This window comes from Populus euphratica, unplaced genomic scaffold (assembly GCF_000495115.2).
Source record: "Populus euphratica unplaced genomic scaffold, PopEup_1.0 scaffold331.1, whole genome shotgun sequence".
NCBI classification, from domain to species: Eukaryota; Viridiplantae; Streptophyta; class Magnoliopsida; order Malpighiales; family Salicaceae; genus Populus; species Populus euphratica.
Window position 1 is genome coordinate 12,950 of NW_011500221.1, and position 25,482 is coordinate 38,431.

At 35.3% G+C, this 25,482-nt stretch overlaps 2 protein-coding genes across 5 annotated transcripts; one reads left to right on the top strand and one right to left on the bottom strand.

Annotated features, from left to right (window-relative positions):
- Nucleotides 1-4,097: 4,097 nt before the first annotated feature.
- LOC105112277 (retinal-binding protein) lies at nt 4,098-11,641 on the bottom strand. The gene is made up of 15 exons (XM_011007920.1): nt 11,242-11,641; nt 11,015-11,142; nt 10,806-10,923; nt 9,598-9,754; nt 9,239-9,317; nt 8,508-8,548; nt 8,239-8,355; nt 8,002-8,082; nt 6,867-6,929; nt 6,741-6,792; nt 6,249-6,323; nt 5,025-5,072; nt 4,769-4,804; nt 4,584-4,658; nt 4,098-4,393 (listed from the first exon to the last, which is right to left on the bottom strand). Exons 1-15 carry the CDS (start codon nt 11,402-11,404, stop codon nt 4,319-4,321), a joined length of 1,308 nt encoding a protein of 435 aa, XP_011006222.1. The 5' UTR covers nt 11,405-11,641; the 3' UTR covers nt 4,098-4,318.
- Nucleotides 11,642-12,024: 383 nt separating this feature from the next.
- On the top strand, nt 12,025-25,271 carry LOC105112278 (ethanolamine-phosphate cytidylyltransferase-like). Of its 4 annotated transcripts, none has more exons than XR_839722.1 (8): nt 12,025-12,687; nt 12,792-12,973; nt 13,450-13,521; nt 15,382-15,446; nt 23,198-23,318; nt 23,608-23,762; nt 24,354-24,419; nt 24,517-24,538. XR_839722.1 is itself a non-coding variant. In XM_011007922.1 (8 exons), the coding sequence occupies exons 1-7, from the start codon at nt 12,108-12,110 to the stop codon at nt 24,602-24,604; spliced, it is 1,182 nt and encodes a 393-aa protein (XP_011006224.1). In that variant the 5' UTR covers nt 12,026-12,107; the 3' UTR covers nt 24,605-24,639; nt 24,829-24,916. The 4 variants fall into 4 exon arrangements, 2 of the variants coding, with proteins under 2 accessions (XP_011006224.1, XP_011006223.1); XM_011007922.1 differs by lacking the exon at nt 23,608-23,762 and adding an exon at nt 24,829-24,916 and having other exon boundaries at nt 12,026-12,687; nt 24,509-24,639; XM_011007921.1 differs by lacking the exon at nt 23,608-23,762 and adding an exon at nt 24,829-25,271 and having other exon boundaries at nt 12,028-12,687; nt 24,517-24,639.
- Nucleotides 25,272-25,482: the final 211 nt, after the last annotated feature.

Here is a 25,482-nt window from a genome sequence, read left to right on the forward strand (position 1 = left end):
TTATTTCTTCTCATCTTTACTTGTTCTGGTTGTTCTATCTTCTTAGTCTCTGGTGTTCAGCTCCTAGTTTTTTCTATTTCTTAGTCAGTGTTCTTCATGTGGTTGTGCTGTTACTTGTAATGTTGGGCTGTTGTTATTGCCGGAAGAGACACAACTTGCTGGTTACTGATGCATGCTGACAATGCATGGAGGTGGCTGAGATGAAGGATAATGGTTAATGGAGAGAGTGAGAGTAGGGAGGATGAAAATGGAAAAAATCAAGGAGGGGGAAGGCATGGTTGGTTTGAGACCAGGGAAGAAAGGGAAAAGGTTAGGGAGGGGGCAACGACAGTTAGTTTAGGATTCGACCGCCCCTTTCTTTTTTATAAATCTTTTTTTTAATTGTTTTGTAGAGTTTCTGGTAATGGTCTTCTCCTGGGGTTTCCTCCACTTTGGGGTTTCTTTCTCTTTTTGCATATACTGAGATCAATATTTATAGTGCAAGAGTCTCATTGCTTGTAGAAAGTAAAGTCTCAATCAAACTTTTTTTTTTTTTAAGTTTGAATTAGAATCGAATTCGAAAGCAGACAATTATCATTATCTTGAAGGTAAGGATTATCTTGAAGATAAGGATAGAAGGGCAAAAACACATTATAATACATAGTTTCTATGCAAGCTGACAAATCATATTTTTTATCGAAATGAATCTCTAATCTTTTAATTTTATATTTTAAACCCCTTAAAAATTAAATTAAAAACCAATAGGTCAAAATTGGGTTACAACAACAAGGTTAAAGCTTGAGAGGATACTAGAATCAAGTCACTTGTCACTCAGTTCCCCTAAGATTGTAAACAAGATGATGTTATCCATGTTGTGTCCACTTTTAATGAAGATTTATCTATTCATGGTATTCTTGTGTAGCTTCCTTTACCCCCAACTAATTTCTATTCACCATCATTTTAATATTTTCTTAAATGCTTGACTTTATCTTATGTTCACTCTTTTATAAAATTGTTATAATTATTGAATTTCTATTACATCAAAATATTATTCCTAAAATATTTTCAATCAATACTCTATCAAGATTGAATATTAATTAGAATTATTGAGATTGATACATATTATATTTTTTTATGAAAAGAAATAATTGTTTATATAAATTGAGGTATGATGGATATTTAAATCTAATATATACATGCTTGTTAGATAACATATACACTGAACTGACCTACATGAAAAATTCCATATGCATACATCACTTGTGTTAATGGAAAGACTCATATAATGGTTTTGTTGTTATGATTTGATCCCACTACGTGTTATCTTAATCAAGGGTAACAAACGAGCAAATATTAGGCATAACATGAACTATATAAACGTATTTAAATAATTAAAAGAGGATTCATTATCCTAAGTGAATTAGATAAAATATTTTATTTGTTCTAAAATAGTATTGACTATAAATTCTTGTGCAAAATGAAATAAGACTTAAAAAGATTTTCAAATCATATTCAAAGAATTAATGACTATGATGTTGAAAACAAAGATGTTTTGATAGGGTAGACAAACTCAATGCTATAATATCTAAATAAAAAACAATGTTGATAAAATAATAATAATTACACTGAAAAGTTAAGTCAAAACACTTATGAATTTTTAAATATTTAGAGAATTATGATAGCTTGCTAAAGATTATTCTTGATCTTCAAGTATAAATCAATTAATTTTTGAATTGATAATAAATTATTTGTTTAATTTACTTAATCCTATTTTATTTAGAATTATAATTTCTATTTGAGCCATCTCATTTGGCAACCTAATGGGTCACATATATACGAACTATTAGTTAAAAATTAAAATGTGATGATTAATTAAGGGTGACTTGATTGTAAATAAGTTTTAGAAATTAAGAACTATACTATAATTTATTCAGGAAATTACAATTCTAAACTTAGAAAATCAAGTAAGGATTTAATTGAATAAATTTGTAAAATTATTCTGAAATAATACTTGTGATATTATTTAGAAGAAAAATTAATATTTTACCATTTATAAGGTTTGAGTTACAGAACACTTGAAAAACACAAAAAACAAAAAGCTAGCACTCAAATATAGAATAATTTCTCTCTTCTAAAAGGATTTATTATATTTTTTATTGGTGTTTTTTGTGGATTATTATTTGAGACTGAATACTTGAATGACTTGTAATTTGCGATAACTTAGTGTTGGAGAAATTATTTAAAGCTAAAAAGAACAGATGATCTTGAAGTAATTTTTTTATAAACACTAAACAACTCTTTGACTTGTTTAATAGCATCTTGACACTTCTAAAAAAAAAAAAAATTTATTATTTTTGCTAAAAGGTTAATCTTGACACACACCTGTGTAGCGTTTGTAGATTGCATATACCCTTACTGTTTTGTGCTTTACATGCCCGTAATTTGATATGGCACAGGCTTGGTTTCATTCCTGTCTTTGATGCTAATACATGAATATCGATATTTATCTCAGTATTTGGCTGAAAAATGTGATTTTTTAAGTGTCATTACCTTTTAGCAATGCCTGATTTTGGTGCTAATACATGAAGCTTTGCTCTTCCATACTTGTCATGTCAAAGCAATTTGTTTCGAAGATTAACCTTGAAAATAAGATGATAATCTTCACGTTACAATTTAATGCATTTTCCTGTAAGGTATTTGATCAGGCCATACAAAATTCCTTAAAACGGCCCAATTCTTATCACGGGATATCTAAGACCAGATAATAGCCTTTTGTGGTCATGTATTTAGCTGCTTATGTATAGAATTGAAATAGTTCAGGTCTGATAAAGGCCTATTTGAGATGCTGGTGTTCTATGGATGACTTAAGAACGAATGTGCTATGGGCTAGCATATGGATGAGGGGAAGGTTTTGTATCTTCTCGAATACTCGGGATTCTGCGGAGCGGTCTTCTGGTTTCCCTTGACCGCATGCGTAGTTAGTATATAGTTTCTCTTGCCTTACCATCATTATATTTGTTGCGATTAATTACGTATTTAACTGCTTTCATTGATGCATATAATCCAGTGATAGATGATGCATGCATGCTCATGAAAGGTTCCGTGTTCAATCAAATAACCCCCTTCCCGGTCGTCGTCCGAGCTTCAATTCTAGATATCTGCCTCTGTACTCTAGATGCTGGATTCACCGGCCTGGCCATCCCTATCGTGCCTCAATTAGTTTGTTTAGTTTTAACCACACTGAATGAAACATCATGGAAAGGTTAATCAAGACATCCATGCTGGTAGTGCCATATGAAGCTTAGCAAGGTGCCCTTCAAAATTGATTTCTTTTTTTCGCTAACGTGTGTCTTGTACTCTTATTAATTACTTAATGCTAGATAAGACTATAGTTTGTTTAATCTATTATTTTGCATCCTCGACTGTTTTCAGAGTCTGCTCCTTCGGTCTTGTGGTCTGCTAGGTTTCAAGCAGTGGTACCAGCTGCAGCAAGTAGCTTTTTTTCTTCTGGTCAAGTAGCCCTAAACAACAGTTCAAGATTGTCTTCTACATAGCTATTTTGGACCCAATCCCGAAGTAAAAACATTGATCAAAATCAAGATTCTCACTCAGGGGCCCTTTGTTCCCAAAGTGGGCAGCCCAATTACGACAATTATGGACATTGCAACAGCTTCTGTTACCTGTTACGACCATGTTGAAGTGTGGAACTCCTTAAGGCGTGTTTGGCTCTGATACTGCAGCCTCGATCACCAACTTAGCATCACCTTCAAGAATGACCTTTCTGAAATCCTATCAGTAAAGCAGACAACTGCTTCATGCAGCTCTCAAGCATCAAGAACAGTAGAATCATAATCAAGCGGCCAATGCCGCTAGTGATATGCAGTAACCTCATTTGGTGTAGCGAGGCTCAGGAGATGACAATTTCAGCTACGCATGTAGCACCTCCTACCATGCCATCTTTTTGTTTTTTAGAATCCATGCCATCCTTGATCACTTAGGAATATCAGAAGCAGTAACTTTTGTGTTGCAAAAACCCTTCTAAATCCAAACATTTTCTTTATCGAAAGGGATAAAAATTAAAAAAAAAAGGGAGCCTCCTCTTATTTGCTAGGCTGCTCTGGCATTAATTGCAATAGTTGGAAGAATGGGTTATTCTGATTGTCAGGTAACATAGAACAAGTTAGTGTAGTGGCAGATTAAACCGTGCCAAAACAAGAAGCAACATTCTTTCATCGGATGTAATAAAAAATAATAAAAAAGGCAATAGTACAAATAAATTTGATCCAAATCACCATGAGACAGCATCTTGGCGCAAATGCTAAAGCCAAGGAGGAGACAGTTATTCTTCCATTTCACCTGCAGATTGCACTGGCTCAACAACCGGAGGTATACAGTCCACCTTGTAACGCAGGACCTGTTACAAAAATTGAGATGGCACGAGCAATGTTTAAATAATTGTGAACGCAGCACAGTAGCTCACTACTAGTCATTGTTTTAACAAGTCACATACTGATGTCACTATAAGTAGGTTATATTAGTCTCGCAGAAAGGGAGTAAATTGTCCCAAACGAATCATGTTATTAATTCTCAGCATGCCTTCTCACCTTTTTAAAAAATGCAGAATATGAATTATCCCAAATAAGCTTGTAGTTTCCAGATACGCAAGTGGAGAAGTTCCCCTGTAACAACATCAACGTCATGGGTAAAGGATCTTCCTGTATCAGCATTTATATCATGAAGAGATCCATCCATCATATTAGAAGGTGTGGTAAAATAGTCAGTAACTCACTTGATCAGACTCATAACGTCGATAAGGTAGTATCAGCTGTGGAAGGACCACACATGCCACAAGGTACATGCATGGACAAAATACATAATTAAAGAAACTAATACACAATCGAAACCAGGAAATCAGAAATTAGCAACAATAGGTCAACTGCAACCTTTTGTTTTTGTAGTAGAATATAAGTGAAAGGTCTAATTGAAGAAAATTTTTTATATAAAAAAATCTACAAAAGTAGTAAACATTTCCTAGTTTAACTTACAGTTTTTTTCCCTGAAGGGTCTGTACACTCCACACTAAATCCAATATCCTGACCAGCAACATATAACCCCAGTAAGATGGAAAAGGCAGTGATTGAAACAACAAAAAAAATAAAAAAGGCTAAAACTATGAGATAATAATAGCATCACAGTTCAACCCTGGCTGAACTGCCAATCAAATCTCTTTACCTTCCCTTTTCTAGTTTGATGACGGCATCAGATTTTCTCAACATTATAAGGCACAACCAAAACATACCAGTTTAAACAGAAAGCTTTAACATTACCGACCCAAAGCTTCAAATTAATCCCAAACCACCTAATTAGCACTAGATAAATGGAGACCCCCTGTGAAAACAGGAAGCATCCAACTGCTTTCATTGCATCATGCAGACAGTACCACAAAAGGCATCTTTCTTGGAAAGAACACACATGGAATTGATACTAATTTCCTAGTCATCAATCTAGTTTGTCATCGGTCACATTTCAACTTTCTTATTCAATGATAAATCCCACTTTTGGCACCTTTCTTAATCCCATAAAACCCTTTAGTAAATTTGGAGAAACTCAACAATAATTGATTTAAAGGGCAAAAGAGAGGAGAAAAAAGGCAATTGAGTTCTTGATATGAATTTTGGAAAATGAGTAAAAAGGATAATTAAAAAAAAATGATCAATAAAATTCTAAAGGTGTCACTTCTCTGACATTTTGACATGCATTGTGACAACACTGTATATGGTGATGTCGGCATGGGAATAAACACAGTTCCACTTACTATCATATTGGCATCCACTAAGAGTCTAAAACAATAAATGAAAACTGAACGTTGCAATTGAAATAGGAAACCTCATTTCTAGTCTACATGACAACTTCTGTAGGTAATTCACAGATTACTGACTGTGACATAAGGCCTGATAAAATAATTTCTAAAAATGTGCTTGGTCCATGTCACTCTCTACAGTTGCATGGATATGACTAAGAGAGAAACTGTTTTTCTTGTACTGCGTAGAGGAAATCGGAAGTTAAAACTGCAGTATCTAATTTTAACATACAGCAGACAAAGTTCAAAAGCTTAGTCCCAAAGGAAGGATTGATAGCATGAACAAGAAGATTACCAAGATGAAAAATTTCATTAGCTAAACACCCCAGAAGATAAAAATAATTGAAAGAGCAACACAAACAGATTTCATGTTAAGAACCCATCTCAAGAAATAGTTTGAGAATACTACCATGTTAATTTTGCCTTGTATCAAACTGAAATCCCAAGCAATGTATGAGTTCACTGATTCCACAGACAATGAAACCTAGAAAGGTAATGCCATTACCATTAGCAAGTCAATATCTGAAAAGGATGTAAAAGATTCCAAGGAGCTACAGGAATAGCATTTGAACAATGGAAAAGAGAGAACATTTTAAAAAATATGCCAGTCATCTGAGCACACAAATGAACTTCTCCAGTGCAATCTACAGTTGAACTCTTTTACAAATTCCTGTTCATATGCTAGCAGGCACAAAGTCTAGAAGGAGATTAATATAGACTTGTGCATTTCAGAAAGAAAAAAAGCTCAGCAAATTTCATTGAAGCTCCTCCCAAGTGTGTAGAATAATTAGCAAGCAACTATGAAAGATTTAACTTCCACGTGATTCATTTATGCATGCACGCGCACGCGCGTGCACACACAATATGAACAGAAATCCTGCAAATAGTGCTTAAAACAAACCTCGTGAGTTTTCCCAGCTGGAACATTTATCTCCTTGTAGTCATCATTGTTTCTGTATAGAACAAAGTAGAAAGTTCAAATTGAAAGTACTGATGCTAATTAGAAGTGAAAACCTGAAAAACTTACCTAGCTTCTAATGCACCAGCAGCTTCTGCTGAAATAAAGAAAGGGGAGTTTGCAAATACCTCACTGCCAATACAAACATTCAAATGAACATGAGAACAACTAATATAGATCCCATAAAACATTAATTATTATCTATCATATTAAGATAGAAAATCCCAATTTTCCTTCTCAGTGGATTTTCTTTTATAAAAACAAATCATTGTTTTCCACCAGTAAAAAACAGGGCATACAAGCCCTATCTCTTTTCATGTTCAAGTTTGGTCATAATTAGAGAATTTTTGCGTAAGGAATTCCTAATGAATATAAACAACCACATACTCTTGTAATATTGTAGAGTTTTGTTAATAAATTAATGCATGTTGTTTGAATGAATATTTTACCTCATTATGCTTCAAGAAATGTTCTTTTACCATCTCTATTCTAAATCAGTATCACCTCTCTAACTACTCATATCACAATAACCTTATTTCATCAATAAAAAGTTACACTTAAATCTTGATGCCTTCCTCCATCATGTAGCACCAAAAATCCCAAGATTCCAACCCTGACAATGCTCCCATACTGTTCGTAGCACAGTGCACCCTCCAGAGTTGCTAATTTTCTTGATTTTTGACCCAATCATATCCCATTTATGGCACCACTTAAAACCCTAAACTCCTGCGTATTTTCCCAACAAATTCTGCATCAATTGATCCATCAAATTTGGTCCCCAACCTGATGATTTGTTGATCTCCATAGATAATCTACACTCTATCTTAATTTCTTGTAGCTAAGACAATTGTAAAAGAGAACCTTTTCAACAAAATTTCATCAACATGCTCCAAGAATCTTTGTTAACCTTCAACAACCCTGTAATTCCAATTTTACCGTACCTCAATCCGCGTTAGCAGATTTGTGTAAGCCCCTCCTACATCTCATTTTTCCTATTTTCTCTGAACACAAAAAATCACTAGTTTATGGAAAGAGAAATATCCCTTTAAACTCCAAGAGCATTTATCAACAGGGTAGCAAAATGATGATGGTGATGGTTTTAGTAAATTAAAAAAAAAAAAAAAAACTAACAACAACAGCGATGCTAATGTAAATAATTGTAGAAGTAGTATCACTACCATCACAATAGAAGCAGAAGCAATACCTGATGAAGGTGATGAACCTTCTGAACTCGTAAGTGTAGACATCAACAGCTTTTTCCAGGACAGCAACTTGATCCCTGGTTCTGATAAAATATACACCACAGCACAAAGGCAGAGAAGCAACCCATGGAAAATGTCACAACAGCACTAGCTAAGATACAGTAAAACATATATCTAGCTTATGACAACATGCTACATCTAAACACTACAAAACTCAGTAAAGGCAGCAAGTTACGCACAATTTTTTAGCCTCGAATCTCCCCCAAGCAAGTTGAATAAATAGTCTAATCAAGAGAACCATCGCTGTCAGACTGTATAAAGATGGTCCGTAACGCTGTCTTTGCTCTTCCATGGGCCTGTACATTTAAGATTTTGATCAAACATTATCAATTAGGTACCAGATTAATGATTATTTCCGAATATCTATTTTGTCTGACAAGTGGCACTGAGCATATACAGTGATGTAAAGAGGAGTACAAAATACTTCCAAAAAGATAAAGGTGCATACCCATTATCATCATTTATTTGGCGAATGAAGTCTAGTAAAACCTGCATCACATGAAGGGATGAAGGCATCACGTCAGTTGCATGTGAACATTGATGCTTAAGCATGTAAAAAATGCCCAGGGGAAACAAAATTGATATTGCTAACCATCAGCTCCCAAAAAGATGAGACCAAGGATATGTTTGGTACAGGGGTCAAGTTGTGAATTTTCACCTCCTTTACTTATGTTCGGTACAAGTTATAGGGAACGAGCTAAACATTAACCTCATGGGGAGGGATAAGGAAATTTTTTGAGAGGGAGATTTTGGGTTCTGTGTCCTTTCTTTCTTTCTTTCCTTTTTTTTATCCATTTAATACTATTTTTATTCTTTTTTTCCACATCTATTTTGGACCACAACTATAAATTATCTATTTTCTTTTTACACTTGCATTTAACCTAAAATTTGATTTTACCTTCACTAAGACCTACTATTATCTCTTATTTTCCAACCTCCAACTGAACATCCTTAACACTTCATCCCTTAATCCTTTTTCACACCTTCAACACTTCACTTTTAAATCTGTCCCCCTTAGCATTCCCCTTCAAAATTTTCACCCCATACCAAACACAACCTAAAAGGAAATACTTCGATGCCCCCCCCCCAAAAAAATAATAATAATAATAAATAAATAAATAAATCAAACAACCTAACAACCTAGGCCAAAAGGGAGGTGAGGAGAAGGTAGGATTGTACCTGGGGAACTCCTACCAAGTACTTCACAAGAGTTTTATATACACCTGTTGCCGAACCAAGCTGTGCTAACTGTCTCCTCCTGGTAGGATAAGCATTTGGATCAGAACTGTATAACCCCTTGCATCATTTTTTTTCAATTACAAATAAAAAATATATACTGAACAATATGAAATGTCATGCTGGCACACAACAAAGGATAAGACATCCTCCAAATAACCAAAAAAGAAAAAGCTAAACAAAATGAAAACAACAAAGCTTTCTGATCTCTCGGATTATCTTCTAATGAAACCACTTCAAAGATAGCGGAGCAGAGCACCTAAGTACTGGCAATCTGTTAAACAAAAACCAAGGTGCCTCACCTATCCATTTGTTGTCTCCACAACAGAGCGTATCGATCACGTATACTTCCACCAGAATTAATGAGCGCATCAACCTCTGCTTGCTTATTCCTTTCTGACCTCTCCCTTTGCTGTCTGATAAGAGTTCCCCGAAAATCTTGAGGCATGTAGGTCATGACTGAATGAAAGCAAGTTCTCAAACACCTTAGCAAACATCAGTACAAAAATCCTGGCAGTGGCCTAAACCATTCACCTCAGCTGGTATCTTGAATAACCAACAAGATAGGTTGAAAACCATGCATAACTATGATCCCCATGCCCTATCACTAATTAATGAATCAATTCTATTCCTTTGGCAGAGGATAGCAGCCTGCTTGTATCAAGGTAATCCTCAAACAATTCTCAAATAAAAACAGAAGAAAGAAGAGACCAAGTCAACAGTTTCATCTATTTTCTCCACTCATAAACTCAAAGTTTGTTAGTGATCTAATTATGAAATCTGAGCGTTTAAGAAGTACAGTATAACTTCTCAAATTAAACTCAGTTCTGTGATTTATATCAAAAGTTTTCCTGTTACAAACTTAATCTAGACTAATTATTAGTATTGAGTACATGTAATTCACCATTTTAAGATGTTTTGCACTCAGAGATAAAAATTTACTAGTGACTAAACAGCCTACAACCTTTATCAGCAACCTGCTAGCAAGAATACAAAAGGAAAACTCTGATTGCTAAAAAGTAAACTGCTGGCAAGTAACCCTGATAAGCTAGCATATTTCTAACCTAATGTCCCATTTCAGAACCGCATTGAAATTTTTTTCAGATATTGCAAAAACTAATATGAATTAGTATAATCCTGTATTAACCCAAACTCCCAAAGACAAAAAGATAACTGCCGTGATGCCATCTCTTCCAAGGCACTTAAAATCAATCTCAGTGACCACATAAATCTGATTATAAAACCAAGCATGCATTGAATTCTGGTGTACCTTAAGAAGACCATTCATTTATTTAATGCTAAGGTCAAGATTGGTGCACCGAGAAGAAATGGTAAATGGGATCATGATTGTGAATAAGATGTATCGCGGCCACAGAAGTTAAAAAAAGGAAATAAAATGATCAATTTAGAAAACTCAAAGCATTTCAACAGAACATATGAGTCAACATAGGCAATGCAGCATTCTTCTAAAAGATTAAAGTGGAAAATAATTGATGCATGGAGAAATAACCTGTGTTGAACACATGATCAGAATTCACAGCTTGGAAATCTTGCAATACGTTCAAAGTCTTCTGAAACTTATATCTCATGTTGTTAAAAACAGTAGAGAGTTCACTGTCATCTTGAAGCTACAATTACATAACAAATAATGTAAGATAATGCAAAGAATTTGTGTAAAAAATAAAAGAAATTTATATAAAAAAATATATGGAGGCTTACGGGCTGAGGGCAGCGAGATTCATTAAGCAAAAAGATAATTTCTTCCATGTGTTCTCGGTTCTTCCACATATTCTCATCAATTTTATGAGGAGACTCTCCTTCAGATTCTTTTAGCAATAAGCTTTCATCTAAAAATCAATCACCACCCACCCAAATAAATAAATAAACTGAACAATTATTGTTGTTATAATTATTTTACAAAAAAGGGGAAAAGAAAGGGAGTGAACCTTGTGAAGAGGGAGGAGACTCCTTGAGCAAATCGGAGGTCATGGAGCGGATCTCCGAGGAAAGGCGAGAAACGTCGTCGGGGAGAGGGGTAAAAGGGTATTTGTCGTAATAAGATGCCAGGAAAATCCTGGTTATCGGCACCAGACCCTCTGTTGATGCCATTTCTAATCTAATCTGATCTCCAGGAAGAAAAACTACAACTCTGCTGATTTGAGTCAAATAACCAAACCCAATTACTTTCAGAGAAATAAAAAAAAAAGCGGTGAATTTTCGATCGAAGAAGATCGAAAATAATAATTCAATTAATTAAATGGATTTCAAGTCCAAGCTGCTCCGACCATCCTCCCTCTTATGCCGTAGTATATTCCTTTCTTTCTTTCTTTTATATCCTTTTCCTTTGTTTTATTTTCCTTTTTATATATTTCCATGTTAAAAATATTTTAAGGAATTAAATTTAAAAGAGGCGGCGTGTAGTGCAAGACTGTCGCTTCTCGCTTCGCTTCAATTTTCCGTCATTGGAAGGTCGTTACTAACAGAAGAGTTGCCGAGCGTTGCTTTTCTGTTCTTCTTTTAACTTTTTATTCAAGGCTCCTCCTCCCTCCTATTGATCAAAGTAGAGTCAGGCTCTGGCATAAAACAGCCCAAGTACAGCTGAGGCCAGAGGGATTTATTTGTTGGCCAATAAGCCCAATTATATGCCTCTGGATTTGTAATAATAACCGAGCAAAGCCCATAGTCCAACTGGGGAAAAGAAGAGAAGAGCGCGAAATGGAATGGAGATATAAAAAACACCTTCGACAGAGAGACGTTAGAATATACACACCCAATTTTTCTTTATTTTCGAAAACAAGCAAAAATAAAAGCAATGGGTGGTGGTGGAGCTGGAGCTGGTTCAGACATTGCACTGCCTCCCGAGAAGGTGAAGATTGTAGCCACATGTTTGGTGGTTGCGGTTGGCGTATCCCTCTTAGGGTTATATCTCAAGTCCAGCGCCGAATGGAGGTCTAATTGGTCATTATCTTTAAACAACAACAAGAAGAAGAAGCCAATTCGAGTGTACATGGACGGCTGTTTCGACATGATGCACTACGGACACTGCCACGCCCTCCGCCAAGCACGCGCCCTCGGAGATCAATTGGTGGTGGGCGTTGTTAGCGTCGACGAAATTATAGCCAATAAAGGTCCTCCAGTGACACCTGTCCATGTAAGGATGATTATGGTGCATGCGGTGAAATGGGTGGACGAGGTGATTTCAGATGCGCCATACGCTATAACTGAAGACTTCATGAAGAAGCTTTTTGATGAATATAATATTGATTATATTATTCACGGCGATGATCCTTGCGTCCTCCCTGATGGCACCGATGCTTATGCGCTCGCTAAGAAAGCTGGCCGTTACAAACAGATTAAGCGCAGTGAAGGCGTTTCCAGCACGGATATCGTTGGTAATTTATTTATTTATTTATTTATTTTTTTAAAAAGATGTGTGTGTGTATTTCATGGAATTATAATTGTTGTTGTAGTTGTCGTCGTCGTCGTGGATAAATAGGTCGCATGCTTCTGTGTACTCGAGAGAGATCCATTAGTGACAACCACAATCAATCGTCATTGCAAAGGCTGTTTAGCCATGGGCACAGCCAGAAACTTGAAGACAGTGGATCTGGAAGTGGAACTCGGGTTTCTCATTTCCTTCCTACTTCACGCAGAATTGTACAATTCTCCAATGGCAAGGGATCCAGTTAGTTACTCATCATTTTGCCAAGAGCAGTAATTTCGTTATTAGTTTTCCACATCTTAAGTGATCCCTTGCTTTCTGCACTTTATTGGGTCTTGCTACCAAGAGCGGTAAACCTTGCACCTTTTCTTGTGTGGAATCATTTTCTGCAACTAACTGGGTGGCGTTCATTTCATCTCAAACAAGCACTAGGCATTATGCAATGCTTGAGTCCTCATTTGTTGTGCAACTTTTGTGCCTTTCACAAAAGCTAGGACCTTGTAACCTGTTACCCACCATTTGTTCAAATAGAAGCTGGTAAAGTTCTATCGTAAAAGTGGATTACTTTACCGATCACAATGAAACAAGATTTATATCTAGTTTGTCTTTAATGCGTTCTCCATATTCTAAGTGAATTTCTGCTGTTTTTATGCAAATATTATCATATCCACAATGCCATTTCTCAACCAATTTTCTACACAAGTGATTTCAGGGGCCAGGGCAGGATGCTCGCATAGTTTATATTGATGGTGCGTTTGACCTCTTCCATGCTGGACATGTCGAGTTGTGTTATGCTTTTCCTTTGTCTTCTCATGCCCGTCAAGTGGCTAATTTTTTGGACTTCAAACTTTTCTTCTTCTGTTCGTATGGAATGAATTCAATCTACCTCTGATTTCTACATCTTCTAGTTATTCTTCCCCAATTACGTGTGAAGTGCATCTTTTTATTATCCATTTGCACTTGCTTTTTTTTTGACTCATTCATGCTTGTAATGATCCTCTGACTAGTTTAAGAAAAATGGAAGGAAAGATGAGCTACTTGCAAATCATGTCAACCTTACACTAGGGGTTGGGAGTGAGCCTTGTGTTGTTTTCTCTGAGCATTGATATGTTAGAGAATCATGTTTAAGATGATGTTGGTTGCTGATCAGCATGGTTTTTCATGGATAAACCAATATAAAGAAACTTGTAAATTAGATTGTTGGGAGAGACATTTTGAACTCAATGTTTTAAATTAGAAGCAATAAAGCTGTAATATGTTGATTCTAGTTTGTCATGAAAAGAAATGGAACATGGTGAATGATGGCTCGGAGGTTGGAAAAATTGATTTGTTTCGCTATACTCTCAATATTTATTAAGAAGGCTGACGTTGATTAGGAAGCGGTGCATAGACCAGTGAAAGTTGGATAAATCCAGAAAAAAAGATCATTGTTGTTGTTTGATTAAGGGTATTTATTGGTATAATTAGATGATTTGAGCTTATAATTATATCATACCTAACTTTTAATATTTTATAAATTGTAAATTTAACCCATTTAATATTTTTTGGACACAAGCAGGTTGGATATATCAGGGTGAGTTAATTTTTTTATAAATATTACATATATTCATAAGTTCGGATTATATTGCTAATTTTATAAGTTTGTATTTAGAGGTTGATCTATGGTATGTACTGTACGTGTTATAATATCTTCAATGTTAGGTCTAATTTTAATACTTTAGACCATTATTAAATTCTAGTGATCATCCCTAGCAAAGAGACGAGCTTTTTTGCATCATGTTAAATAAATCTAATAGCAACCTCACTAATAATAACTTTAAAGTCAAAATATTTGTAAATAAAATAAAAATAAATGGTCAATACGCTAACTATCAAATATAAAGACAAAAAGAGTCCAGAGTATACGAGTTGGGTTGGGTTGATCGAGTTTTAAAAATAATGACCTGCCACCCGACTTGTGATATCCATTTCTTTAGGTTTTTTCACCTACTATCATTTATAATATTTATTGTTTTTAGGTTTTTTGACCTACTATTATATGTAATATCCATATTATTCAACTTTAATGGGTTAAGTAGAGTTAGATAATGCAAATATTATAAATATACCAAGGTTTTTTTAACATCCCTAGTTTGATGTTTGCTAAATCATGAGCCTTATGTTTTAAGAATGCTATAAAATAGAGTTATGATCTACGAACCTGGTGTTGGCTTAGGAAAATAGAGGGGTAATAAGTTCAAAAGTCAGTGCAGGAAGGGAAGGATGCTTTGATAGATGAGTGAAAAAAAAAAAAAGAAGCTTAGTATATGTTAAAAGGGGCACTACTCGGTGCTGAAACAAGGGAAACATCCATGTGCCTTGCACTTGTGGTCACTACTCGGTGCTGAAACAAGGGAAACATCCATGTGCCTTGCACTTGTGGTTGCTCAAATTATGTTAACAGTTAAAAAAAATAAATTAACAAGAGATATCGTAGTAACTGGTGACTAGTAGACTGGAAAGAAAGTTTTTATATGATAATGTGCTGGGTTGTATGATATGGTGCAAAGAATTTTGTCCAGTTCATTCCATCTAGCTAAGCTTAGTTGGCTAAAGTGAGTGGTGTGTGCCTCTATGTGAATAATGACCATTATCTATTGTTTAGATTCTCAAGCTTCCTCGAGCACTTAGAGATTTTCTTGTTGAAATACACAATGATCAGATAGTCAGGTAACGCTCTGTGTTCTGATATATTAACACCCTATTTCCAAACTTCCTGGTTTTGTCTTTGCTTTTTTGGTATTTACTTTGCTGCTTATATATTTATATTATGTGCCATATGCTAGCTTGTTAAAAAAAGGAAAAAGGAAGTGTTTTGCTTCAAGCGCTAGAAAATAGCCTCTTGTTGTTGGGACATTCAAGCATTCAAACACATATCAATTTACATGGTTCGGTAACTTGCCTACTCCACGGAACTACTGATTTGTATTAATTACTCAAAGAAACAATACAAATAAAGAGGAGAAGAAAACTCTTCTCAACTCAACTCTACACTCAAGCTCTCTCTACTACTCTTTCTCTCTCGGTTTTTCACTCTACTTACACAGCTCTTGACTAGTATATATATACTAAGCTAAGAGTGAAGGGCATAAATCATGCCATGATTTATACCCACCGTTTGCCTTCACTTTGTACTAAGTGGAGAGTAGGTATTCCCACTAAATGCATAATAGAGGTAGGGCTTTGTTTGTCTCCATATTGCTAATAATCTCCCACTTGAAGACAACTAATGAAATTATCTTTTATCCTTGAAGACCAACTAAAATTGTACACAACTTCAGTTTATCAAGTATAACTCCTTTGGTTAACATGTCAGTTGGATTCTTACTTCCACAGATCTTTTCTAGCAGTAGTTATTCATCGTCTAGCAATTGTTGGATTAAGTGATATTTGATCTGAATATGCTCAATCCTAGAGTGAAATGCTGGATTCTTGGCAAGGAAGATTACACTTTGACTATCGCTATACAAAGTACCATTTCCATTCATCTAGTCCAATTCTTTCAGGAAACTCTATAGCTGATGTCTTCTTCCAAGTGCAGGAGTGTCGAAGTAATAAATAACCCGGCAAGACCGGGGTCGAACCACAGGGAGGTTATTTGTACAAATTATAAATAACAATAATACAACAACAATAACAATAACAACAACAACAACAACAACAACAATAATAATAATAATAATAATAATAGTAATAATAGTAATACTAATAATAATAATAATAATAGTAGTAGTAGTAATAGTAGTAGTAGTAGTAGTAGTAATAATAATAAAGAAAGAGAAGAAGAAGAAGATGATGAGAACTTGAAGATGGAAAATTAATGTAAGAATTAAACAATAATAATAACAAATGTCAAGGTTAAAGGTTCCACTAATGGTATATCAAACAAGTATAGTATAAACTCTTATTATTGAATTGGAAACCACACACAAAGGAGGTTCCAATCAGATTATATATTGTTAACATGATTACATTAGTCATCTTATTCAATTAATGCTAATACTTGTAAATCTCGTCAAGCATTCATGATTATAACTTATGTTAACAACAAATCAAGTTCCTTTCATAGCTCAGGTGTCGGTTATACCATACATTATGGGCTATGAAAGTGCTAAGCATTTGTTGTACCAAGTGTTATACAACATAAATCAAGATTAGTCATTTAACAAGCAAAGTATTAAAGAGTGAACAAGATAACAAATATAAAACATGTTAGTATCAAATATTAAAGTCCATATTAAGTTTACATTATACTTATTCTTACACCATTAGTGTAACCTTTTCACCTTGACATAACTAACTTAGCTAGACATAATGAAAGAAAGTAAAATAGATAAACAAAATAAGAACATAAAAGTTAACTAAGTAAAGGAAAGGAAATGAAAGGCATAAACTTAATATTAATGAAAGCAAAGCATAAATATTACAAAAAATACAAAGAGAGAAAGGAAGAGCATGATCTTGATCTGAAAACCAAGATGCCTAAATGCATGGCAAATGCCTCCTTTTATAGGCCAAAATTGGGAACTATTGATTTGATGACTAATTGATAAGTGGGTGGCCAACTTTTGACTTGGTGACAATCCTTATCTTCTCTTGTCTGCCCAAAACGTCATTGATAACGTCTGACATAGCAACAATGATCAGCCTGACATCTTGTATATCCCGAACTACACATGAAGTTGTCAAACTTCTTGTACCACCGTCTTGGAGCTTGTTTCAAATCATATAGGTTTTTCTTTAGCTTGCAGACTTAGTTCTCCTTTCCTTGTATTACAAACCCTTCTAGTTGTTGTATGTAAATGTCTTCCTCTAATTCACCATGAAGAATTGCTATTTTTACATCTAATTGTTCAAGATGTAAATTTTCTACAGTTACTATCTCTAGAACAACTCTGATTGTTGTGAGCTTCACAACTGGACAAAATATTTTAGAGTAGTCAATCCCTTTCTTTTGTTGAAACCCTTTTACAACAAGTCTTGCCTTAAACCATTTGCTTCCATCATGCTCAGTCTTTACTCTGTAAACCCACTTGTTTTGCAAAGCCTTCTTTCCTTCAGGTAGTATAGTTAGCTCCTAAGTCTTGTTCTTCAACAATGACTCCATCTCATCCTTCATGGCTAACTCCCACTTGCTCGAGATTCTGTCTTGTAAGGATTCTTCATAAGTTAATGGTTCACCACCATCTATCAACAAAATATAATTCAGTAGAAGTGTGAAACGTTGTGGAGGCTTTATAGTCCTTGAAGACTTGTGAATATAAGTAGCTGGTTCACTTGGCTCCGCATCTTTTTGTGTAGTAGTGGGTACAGATGTGCTTGAATATTCTTGTAAGGACTTTTGAGTTTTGTTCTGCTCGGTAACATCGGGAAGCCCTTCTAATCTGATGAATTTAGACTTTTGTGGACCTATATCTGAATCAGCCATGTTTGTTTCTACACTTGATCTGTCTTTATACAAAACTTTCTTATTGAAGTTCATGTTCCTGCTTCTGATAATCTTTCTACTTTGATTATCCTAGAACCAAAATTCAAATTCTTTATCTCCATAACTAATGAAGAAACATTTCTTGGATTTGACATCTAACTTGTTGCGAGCATCAGAATCTATATGCACATAGGAAACACACCAAAAAACTTTTAAATGACAGAGTTGTACTTCTTTTCCTTTCCATACTTCCTTAGACAGTCTAAACTCCAAAGGAACTGATGGTCCACGGTTGATCAAGTAAACTGCAATATGAACTGTATCAACCCAAAAAGTTTGAGGTAACCTAGAATGCAACCTCATGCTTCTAGCTAGTTCATTGATGGTCATGTTCATCCGTTCAGCAATGCCATTCTGTTGTGGTGTGTCAGGAATGGTCTTTTCCATTTTGATACCTTTAACAACGCTGTACTCTTTGAAACCTTCATTAATGTATTCTTCTCTATTATCAAATCTTAACCATTTCAACTTCAGACCTGATTCAGTCTCAACCATAGCCTTCTATTTCTTGAATATTTCAAACACATCAGATTTATTTTTCAGAAAGTAGACTCATACCTTCCTACTGAAGTCATCAATGAAAGTCACATAATATCAAAAACCTCCAAGAGATGTTACTAGAGCTGGTCTCCATAAATCTATGTGTACTAATTCTAGCTTTTTTGGTCTTAAGGTCCTATCAACCTTTAAGAAACTGAGCTTTTTCTGTTTTTCAAGAACATAGCTTTCACAAATGTCTAGATCAATATTTTTTTAACTCTGACAGCTTTTCCTTTGACTGAAGTATCTTCATCCCCTTTTGTCATATGGTTGAGTCTACAGTGTCATAACTGTACCTGATTTTCTGCTTTAGTAGAGGTAATAATGTCTGCAGACCTTGTGGTTATATACAGGGTGTTGGTTTTCTTTCCATAAGTCAAAACTATTACTCCTTTTGATACCTTCTATATACCTCTAGAAAAAAGAATTGAATGACGACTATCATCAAGTTGTCTGACTGAGATCAACTTCTTTTTTAATCTAGGAACATGCCTTACATTTTGCAAGTTTAATATAGATCCATTTATTATCTTGATTAGCACATCTTTTATACCTATAATATACATTGGTTGTCTATCGGTCAGATAGACTACACCGTAATCTCCAGTAATATAGTTTTGCATCATTTCATGGTGTAGTGTATAGTGGAATGAAGCACCAGAATCAAGAACCCAATCATTAATTGGACTTTGTATAGCAAGAATCAAAGCATCTTATACCTCGTCTATAGTAGCGTTTGTAGAGTCGGCTTCAGGTTTTTTTGGTTTTGTGCAATTCCTCATGAAATGACTAGGTTTACCACAATTCTAACATTCAACTTACTTTCTAGGTCGAGACTTGCTTTTACTTTTGTACCTTAATTTTGATATGCTTCTGGATAAACCTTTATCCTGTCTCCTCCCTCGAGTGTTGATGTTGAGAGCTGAATCTGAACTTGAACTTTCACCTAAGTCTTTCCTTTGCACTTCAGCTAAAATCAAGTCTCGGAAGTCATCATATTTTAGTTTGGATTTTCTGGCTGAGTTGCTTATGACTATTCTCATACTATCCCAACTGCTTGGAAGTGAAGCTAGCAAAATGAGTGCACGGATCTCATCATCAACCTCAATCTCAACAGATGATAATTGATTTGTGATGGTATTGAAGTTGTTGAGATGCTGTGTAACAGAGGTGCTTTCTGTTATCTTCAAATTGAACTTCTTCATCAAGTGCACTTTATTATTTGCTGAGGGCTTCTATACATCCTAGATAAGGCTTCCATCAATTTTGCAGTGGATTTTTTTTTGTAATATAATAAGCAACTCTTCTTGACAAGAATAGCCGGATAATGCCCAAAACTTGTCTATCAAGAATTTGTCAATCTTCTTCTGACATATTTTCTAGTTTGCTCCCCAACAGAGAAAGATGAAGTTTCTTTCTATATAAATAGTCTTCAATTTGTATTTTTCAATATCCAAAATCTGTTCCATCAAAATTTTCAATTCCAGCAACCTTTATTTCATCTGCCATTTTTAATATATCTTGGATTTGAATCTGCAAAATCTAACCTTATAGATGTGTTTGAAATGGCCAAAAATATTAGAAACGACGCTGAAATCACCCAAATCGGACTTTGGATGACTCAGATTTTATCAATCAAACTTTTAAATCACTGTACGCTGCAGATAAAGCCACGTGTCAGGAGGAATAATGTCTGCATCACACTGGATCAAAACTCAATATACTAACGTGGCTATGATGACGTGTCAGACACGTGAGCACAATAGGCCCACAATGATGACATGGCAGATCCACGTGGATTTTCTATTTGTCGTGTCTTTGCTAACGTGGCTGATGACTGTTCAGAATGGCTACTGACTGTGTGTTGACGTGTTGGGTCAACCAGATTCAGTTGCAGAGATTCGGGCTTAGAAGACACGTGGAGCGCATGAGGGCGCGTTGGTGTGCGAGGACAGTGCTGTCGTTGGCGCGTGTGGGCATGCAGGACGCCGGTTCTTTGCCGGGTTTTCACCAGTGGATTCGTCTCGTCTTCCCCTACACGATGGTATGTTTAAAAACATGTTTTGAGAACTTTGATTTTTAAGATTAGATCAAACACCCTCTTTTTTAAGAACAAGTTTTGATATTAGTTGTTGGGTAAGTTTGGATCAAACACCCTCTTTTTCAAGAACAAGCTCTGATATCAGTTGTTGGAACATTCAAGCATTCAAACACACATTAATTTACATGGTTCGGCAACTTGCCTGCTCCACGGAGCTACTGGTTTGTATTAATCATTCCAAAAAACAATACAAACAAAAAGGAGGAGAAAACTCTTCTCAACTCAACTCTACACTCAAGCTCTCTTTACTGCTCTTTCTCTCTCGGTTTTTCACTCTATTTACAAAGCTCTTGACTAATACATATATATATATATATATATATACACACACACACACACTAAGCTAGGAGTGAAGTATGATTTATGCCCATCATTTACCTCTACTTTGTGCTAAGTGGAGAGTAGGTATTCCTACTAAACATATAATGAAGGTGAAGCTTTGTTTGTCTCCATATTGCTAACACTTGTAACATTATAGGGACATTGATCTCGTCTAATGGAGACTAAAAGATACAAATAGGTAAACCTTCATGGTGTTAATGTTTAAACATTTGCTTTGGGAACACTGATGAATAAACTAGGAATGCCCCTCCTTGCCTGGGTGAAGACGTATAATTTAAGTTGAATGAGACTAACAATTCTAAACATGTGATTTGGGGACTAAAAGATACAACTAGGTAAACCTTCATGGTGTTACTGTACAAACATTTGCTTTGGGGACACTGATGAATATACTAGGAATGCCCCTCTATACCTGGGTACCTGGGTAAAGATGTATAATTTAAGTTGAATGAAACTAACAATTCTAAACCAGGAAGGATGATTTTCTGAATCATACAAAATGTTGATGACAACGAACTAGGAAAAGATGCTAATTATATTAAAAGATTTGAAGGGGCAATGCTTCACAGCTTACTGTAACACTGCTGAATGGACTATGAATGTTGGTTGTTAGTGTTGGTTTGCAATGCCTATAGTTATGTTTCCCACTAGCCCCGGGCAACAAATATGGAAGCCACGTGAAAATTTCAAAACTTGAAAAAAACAACATTCCGGAATATAAAAGGAGCCTTAGGATTCAATAAGTATATAGTGACAAGAAACTATAGTGAGACTCTTTCTTTATTCAACAAATTTTTGAAAGATCATAGGAATGAGGTGGCTAGAGGATGGGAACAGTACCCACTTTTATGATCATTAATTCAATCCGTTTCTAATAGTGCTGCTTTTTAACAACAAATTTCAGTTATATTAGTGATAAAATTATATCATAGTAGTTTCTTATTCAATTAAATAAATAGTAGAACTGACATATTGGGAACAAATTCTTAGAAGTGCTAGAATCCAATTGGAGTGCATCTCATCATTAGTAAGAAATTCAATTGGAGCGGATCAATCAACTCTAAAGAAACTGCCAAATTTTCCGACGTACTTTGATGCAGGACAAAAGAAATTTAAAGCTAAAGAAAGAGAAGAAAAAGTTATAGAAGAGAAAGAATGGGGTTGGAAAAGTCTGCAACCCTGCAAATTTTATTTAATTAATCAAAAATTGTCTAACATTTAAAAAAAATAATATCTAAATATTAAAATTCTAACTAGAATAAATAATTAGTCTTATAACCCACTAAATAAAATATCCAATAATAATTAAATCAATATCAACAAATAAACTTAAATAAAATCCTAACTTTTGTTTAGTCTACACTTAAATAAAATCCTAACTTTTGTTTAGTCTACATTTAGGCTATAGTTCTACCTTTCAGTTGTGTCAAGCACTTGCTCTGGAAATTTGAATTTGGTTGCTCACCCGATCTATGGTTGCAGATATGTAGCCTCGAGAGAAGAATACAGAGTTTTGTGAAAACATTTTATGAATACACTTGGAAGTTGTATATTCTCAGAATCATATGAGTTCTTAGAAATTTGGCATCACATGTTACTATTTGAGAAAATTTTGGATGACCTTGTGCTTCAGTGATGGCTGCTTGATTTTAAGCGCAGCTATGATGCTGCCTGGAATTATAGTGCTACGATATATAGAAATTGAAAGACCTCGAGCTTCAGTAGCTTGTTAAAACTTGTCTTCAAATGTCATCTTATTTGTGTATATTGTGTAGTGTATAGTGCTGAACTTTTATCAGCAAAGCTACAATAATATTATTGTAATTGGATAGTAGTAAAATTATATAGTCTATGAAGAATCATTCATGGATTTTACTTATTGATGCTTAATTGTTTAAGCCTTAATTAGTTGTCTAATATCTGAGAGTGTTTACCGGATGGTTTCTGCAGTTCTAAAAGAGGAGCACACCGTCCTATTATGAATCTTCATGAAAGAAGTTTAAGTGTGTTGGCATGTCAATATGTGGATGAGGTGATTATAGGTGCTCCATGGGAAGTATCTAAAGACATGGTTAGTATGTTATTAACTTATTCTTTGTTCTTGTTTTTCCATTTGTGGAATAAATAAGTGATCTTTTTTCAGTTTCTTTCATCTTTATAAAACTGCCAAGTAATTTTTCTAGACATTGCTGACTTTGTCAATATGCTTGAAATCCCAGCAGATATACATGTTACTATTCATCTGTAATGTCCTTAATATGTAATAATGCCACAAGCACACATCATATAATTTGAATAAGCAGTAACAGGCATGAGTGCCGTCTTCTTATTCCTGTCTTGGCATGTGCTGTTTTTCTCAGTTTGCAGTGGCTGGCTATTTCACTACCTGATTTGGTATTTTAAATTCTTGGTGGAACTTGAGCTAGCAGGGGAAGAGAGGATACACAGGGGATGAGAGGAGATCCTTGTCTCCTCCTTTTCTCCTCTTCTTCCTTTCTATGATGATTTTGAAGGGGTATGCTCTCTTTATAATGTTTGAGTAGAATCCAAACATAGGTGATAAGCGTGCCAACTACAACTAAACTTACAGGCGCCCATGACTACTATGGGGAACCTATGTAGATTATTTCAGTGGAAAATAAGTCAAAGCAAGATGAAGGATGGCCCTCCTCCTCCGCTCTCCCCTCTAGGAAGGGGGGAATGATCATATTATGAAGCTTTGGCCCTGATTTGGCATGCATCCTTAACATTAAACATTATAGCTTGAGCTCATCATGTTATCTAGTCTTGAACATAGTTTACTCCCCATCTGGTCTTTGCTTTCCTGAGGGAAGCAGACCTCAAACTGCATTAAAACTTGAAAATCTGGCTCCTAGCAATTCTCAGATTGTTCGATCATATTCTTGGCGCATCATGCTTAAGAAAGTTTTTGCTCTGGTAGTCACTACCAGTGTTAAGTCAGATGTGTGAGGCCTGTTATGGTTTTTATTCCTTTTCTTCTCTCTTTCTCTGCTCATAATTATGGTGATCTTTTAATTAGTCAACTTTTTGATTTCTTGTTTAGCCTTTTTTAGCTGATTTTTCTAGACTTGATGCAAATCTGCAGATCACAACCTTCAACATCTCTTCAGTTGTCCATGGGACAGTTGCAGAGAACAATGACTTTCTGAAGGTAAATCATACATGTATCTAGAAGCTCAGCAGGTCTGAAAACAGACAATCACCTACTAATTAAGAAGTTGCTTACATGCTTCTCTTTAGCCTTGCAGGAAAAAGACAATCCTTATGTTGTGCCAATCAGTATGGGTATCTTCCAAGTTTTGGATAGTCCTTTGGATATTACAACCACTACGATAATTAAGAGGATTGTATCAAATCATGAAGCATATCAGGTTCACCTATTCCCCTATCATGCTATCTTCTGTTGACAAATTGTAGAGGAGTCTTTTATAGAGACATACTCACAAGAACAAATTGTTTCTTAAGATTGGGAGATCATTTTGGAGCTACAGGGATTGAATGCTTATTTAGTGCGTGCTTATTCTGGTTAAAGCTCACAGAAGTGTATCTTTGCTATGCAGAAACGTAATCAGAAGAAGGCAGCAAGTGAGAGGAGGTATTATGAGGATAAAGCTTATATATCTGGTGATTGACTCTACGCCAAGCCTTATGGGTTGTTGACTGATCGTTTACGTAGTTAGTGGTACCGCTATAAAGAAGTTACCTGAGCACCAACATCACATGCGGCCCTATAAGGTTGTGATTTGTGGTCGAGATCACATGCTATTATTTGCTTCTTTGTCAGGCAAATGATCTCTTGGAATTAGATCCAGGATACCATTAGCAAAATTGAGGAGCTGGATTGTTGAGTTTTTTAAGAAATCCACTCGGGCATTATCTGAGGCACTCTTGGTTGGACGTTCATATTTGTTACAAGTGATCGGATATATATGTTGCCCTTATGCTGTACCTAAACGCAGGCCTAGGTTGGGATTTTAAAGAATGTAATTCTTCCCTTCTCTCTCTCTCTCTCTTCGTCCCCGTGCTAGTGCTAGTCTAGCGGTTGTAAATTAACTACCAAACCTTGACGAGGGCACATTTTACTTTAGGATCTTTGCCAAATTGGCGACATTGTTTGATCGAGGGTGGGAAAAAAACATTTTTCCGCCAAGAATTTGTTAGGATGGGCTGGGTTTGAATCGGTTAGAATCGGGTAGATGGTTAGCTGCTATTGG

Coding starts and splice junctions, on each gene's coding strand:
- LOC105112278 (XM_011007921.1), top strand. CDS start 12,108: ATGGGTGGTGGTGGAGCTGGAGCTGGTTCAGACATTGCACTGCCTCCC. Junction 23,319..24,353: donor GGGAAGTATCTAAAGACATG/GTTAGTATGTTA, acceptor GCAAATCTGCAG/ATCACAACCTTCAACATCTC. Junction 24,420..24,516: donor AGAACAATGACTTTCTGAAG/GTAAATCATACA, acceptor TTAGCCTTGCAG/GAAAAAGACAATCCTTATGT.
- LOC105112277 (XM_011007920.1), bottom strand. CDS start 11,404: ATGGCATCAACAGAGGGTCTGGTGCCGATAACCAGGATTTTCCTGGCA. Junction 11,143..11,241: donor GTCTCCTCCCTCTTCACAAG/GTTCACTCCCTT, acceptor ATTGATTTTTAG/ATGAAAGCTTATTGCTAAAA. Junction 4,394..4,583: donor ATTCTGCATTTTTTAAAAAG/GTGAGAAGGCAT, acceptor TTTTTGTAACAG/GTCCTGCGTTACAAGGTGGA.